General features: G+C 33.5%; 1 protein-coding gene across 1 annotated transcript; it reads left to right on the top strand.

Annotated features, from left to right (window-relative positions):
* Positions 1-430: 430 nt before the first annotated feature.
* On the top strand, positions 431-3,227 carry XTH28 (xyloglucan endotransglucosylase/hydrolase 28). Its single transcript, XM_085704732.1, has 4 exons — positions 431-759; positions 863-963; positions 1,409-1,617; positions 2,410-3,227. Exons 1-4 carry the CDS (start codon positions 576-578, stop codon positions 2,912-2,914), a joined length of 999 nt encoding a protein of 332 aa, XP_085560858.1. The 5' UTR covers positions 431-575; the 3' UTR covers positions 2,915-3,227.

Below are 3,227 nucleotides of genomic sequence, written 5' to 3'. Positions count from 1 at the left end.
GAAGAAAGTAGTATTAATGTATGAGTAATGATATTTTGACATCCATTTGATGACAACTTTGTTGACAACCTTGTTTTTCTCACTTCTTATTGGTCTAACACAATGGAGAGAGAAAAAGGAAGAGAGAGAATAACAATATCATATGAGTATGAGAGAAAAAGTTGTCCAAAAATTGTCAAAAAATAGTTGTCAAAATATCATTTATCTTAATGTATTATCCAAGCTTGTATATCTTCTTAAAGAAGAGTATGTTGAAAACACCTCATATTAATAATTATTATCTGAAACTAATTAGTAAAATTTATTATATACGAAAATATTTATTTGTCTACACTTGAAAACAGCTCAACACAATCAGCAATAAAATAATCCTCCTTTGTCTCTGCCTTTCTCCTCTCTAATAACCAGCTAGCACCTCTCTATCGCTTCTAGCTGTTGAACAACATATTCCAAACCTCTCTCTTTCTATCTATCTTTTTCTCTCCTTCTTCTTCGTTACCCTGTTTTTTGCATCACTTCTTTTTCTATATCCACACACTTCTATACTAATAAAAATTAAAAAAAAAATATAATTCATGGGTTATTCTCATATGGCCTTTCTCTTCCTATTTTCTATGCTTTTTCTTTCCGCTTCTGCTTCATCTAGAAATTTACCTATTACGGCCTTTGATGAAGGGTACACACCTTTGTTTGGGGATAATAACGTCTTTGTTCATAGAGATGGCAAATCGGTGCATCTTTCTTTAGATGAAAGAACAGGTTTGAAAATCTGCATGGGTTGTTTTGATTTTTGATGTTACTATGATCTTGTGGATAAAGTATTAATCTTTTTGGTTTTTCTGTTGTTGGGTTGTGTTTGCAGGTTCTGGATTTGTGTCTCATGATATTTACCTTCATGGGTATTTCAGTGCTTCAATTAAGTTACCTGCTGATTACACTGCCGGTGTTGTTGTTGCTTTTTATGTGAGTGATTACTTCTAATTGTTCTTTAATTACTAAATCTGTTTATGAAGCTTTTTTGTTTTTTATATTGATTTTCTTCCTATTTTTGTCTCTTAATTTTTTTGTTTATTTTCTAAGTTTTAAACTTGAGAATATAATCCGATAAGGTCTCAGTCTCAGGGTTATAATATTCAGCTGTTGAAATTCAAGGCATGCATGTGAATTTTTATTAATTTTTTTTTTGTAAAATAATAATAAATTAGACAGTTTTCAATTTCATTTTCCTCAACCGCATGCTCACTGATTGTGACTAAAACTTAGGATTTTATACAAATTTTTAAATAATTTAATCTAGTTTCCACCAGAAACGTCACTGTTGAAATTCAATCTCTGTTTTATAAAAATTTATAAAAAATCCAATAAAAGTAAAAGGAATAATGTTTCATCATATGTTTTGTATCTGCAGATGTCAAATGGTGACATGTATGAGAAGAACCATGATGAAATAGATTTTGAGTTTTTGGGAAACATTAGAGGCAAAGATTGGAGGATTCAGACCAATGTTTATGGCAATGGTAGCACCAGCATTGGCAGAGAGGAAAGATATGGTCTCTGGTTTGATCCTGCAGAGGATTTCCATCAATACAGTATTCTCTGGACAGATTCTCGTATCATGTAAGCTTCTATCTTTCTTCAACCTCATACATACCATATCTGGTTCACCTTTGGATTTTTACATTCCAAAGAATATACCTACATTTTCTTAGTAATACTAATTTTTTTTTCATCATTTCACTTTTTACCTTTCATGCAATATTTTTTTTCTTCACTTTTGTCTTTCATGCAATAAAGATCTTTGTTTATAGGTAGTAACTTAATCTAGCTGTTTTTTGCTGTTGGGTTTGTGGTGCTTTGTTCAAAGATTTCTCTGATTTTTTCACTTCTTTTCCCAAGTCATATATAGATTCCTTGCTGTCAAGAGACCACACATTCGATTTGCCCTGTTTGGATAAACAACTAAATTAAGCATGCTTATAACATAAACACTTAACATATACAATGCTTATATCTAAGCTATTTCTATAACAAAAGATAAAGCAAAGTCAAAAGATTTTCGAATAAGCTATTTCTAGCTGTTTTCATAAGTTGCTTACGAAAATAAGTTGAAATCAGCTTATGGACATGTCATAAGTTGTTCACATAAGCTCTTCCAGATAGCCCGACAAATATTTACTTGCATCTTTGTTTTGAAATTGAAGATGCTTAAAATCTGTCGGCGTTAATTCACTTACCGTGTGAATGTTTGATCAGTTGACAGTAGGGAATCCATATCCTACCATCGGGGGCTTATAATCAAATCATCTTGGATTTTGTTTTTCATAGTTAACCATGTTAATTACGATGTTTTGATGTTCATAACTATTTACATATTTTCCTAATATTGTATTCCTGTTTTCCCTTGTGCAGATTTTATGTAGATAACGTTCCTATTAGAGAAGTTACACGGACAAAATCGATGGGAGGAGATTTCCCTGCCAAGCCTATGACTCTGTATGCGACTATATGGGATGCATCAGATTGGGCTACCAATGGGGGAAAGTACAGAGTTAACTACAAGTATGCACCATATGTTGCCAAATTCTCTGACCTTGTCCTACATGGTTGTGCAGTCGATCCAATCGAGCATGTAGCCAAGTGTGACACTGCTCAAAGTTCCAAATCCATTCCTTCTGGTGTTACACCAGTACAAAAAATCAAAATGGAGAACTTCAGGAAGAAGTACATGACATACTCTTACTGTTACGACAAAATCAGGTACAAAGCTGCTCCTCCATCAGAGTGCGTGATCAATCCACAAGAAGCTGAAAGGCTAAGGAAATTCGACCCTGTCACATTCGGCAGCGGCAGACATCGTCATGGAAAACGACACCACCACAGCAGAGGAAACCACGCAGAAGCTGTTTCATTTTAAGAAGGTTCCACACGAAGATTAATTTCATCCTTGATTCGGTTCGATTACCACCTGGGTTAATTTTTCTTTTCCTTTCTTCGTGGTGTATAGAGAGAGAAAGAAAGAGGGGCATATATAATTCACGAATATGATAATTTTGATATGGTTCCTTTTGGTGGTGGGGGGGGTATGTGTATAGTTCATACCTTAGGTTCCCAGGTATTTTGTTATTCATGTCTTGTGCTTTACAGATTATTAAATCAGTTGATTCCTGTATTTAGACCATATACCTCAGGGTTTTCAATAAATTATTTAGCATGAGTTATTTAATGAA

The sequence above is a fragment of the Medicago sativa genome, chromosome 4 (genome assembly GCF_051527215.1).
Source record: "Medicago sativa cultivar Bolivia chromosome 4, Bolivia_mono, whole genome shotgun sequence".
Classification (NCBI taxonomy): Eukaryota; Viridiplantae; Streptophyta; class Magnoliopsida; order Fabales; family Fabaceae; genus Medicago; species Medicago sativa.
Note: the sequence above shows the minus strand (reverse complement) of the source record. Positions and strands in the feature narration are given on the sequence as shown.

What these genes read in the sequence shown, in the direction of transcription:
- XTH28 (XM_085704732.1), top strand. Translation starts at nt 576, where the DNA reads ATGGGTTATTCTCATATGGCCTTTCTCTTCCTATTTTCTATGCTTTTT. An exon ending in TTCTTTAGATGAAAGAACAG is followed by an intron (nt 760 to 862) that starts GTTTGAAAATCT and finishes TTGTGTTTGCAG; the next exon opens with GTTCTGGATTTGTGTCTCAT. An exon ending in GTGTTGTTGTTGCTTTTTAT is followed by an intron (nt 964 to 1,408) that starts GTGAGTGATTAC and finishes TTGTATCTGCAG; the next exon opens with ATGTCAAATGGTGACATGTA.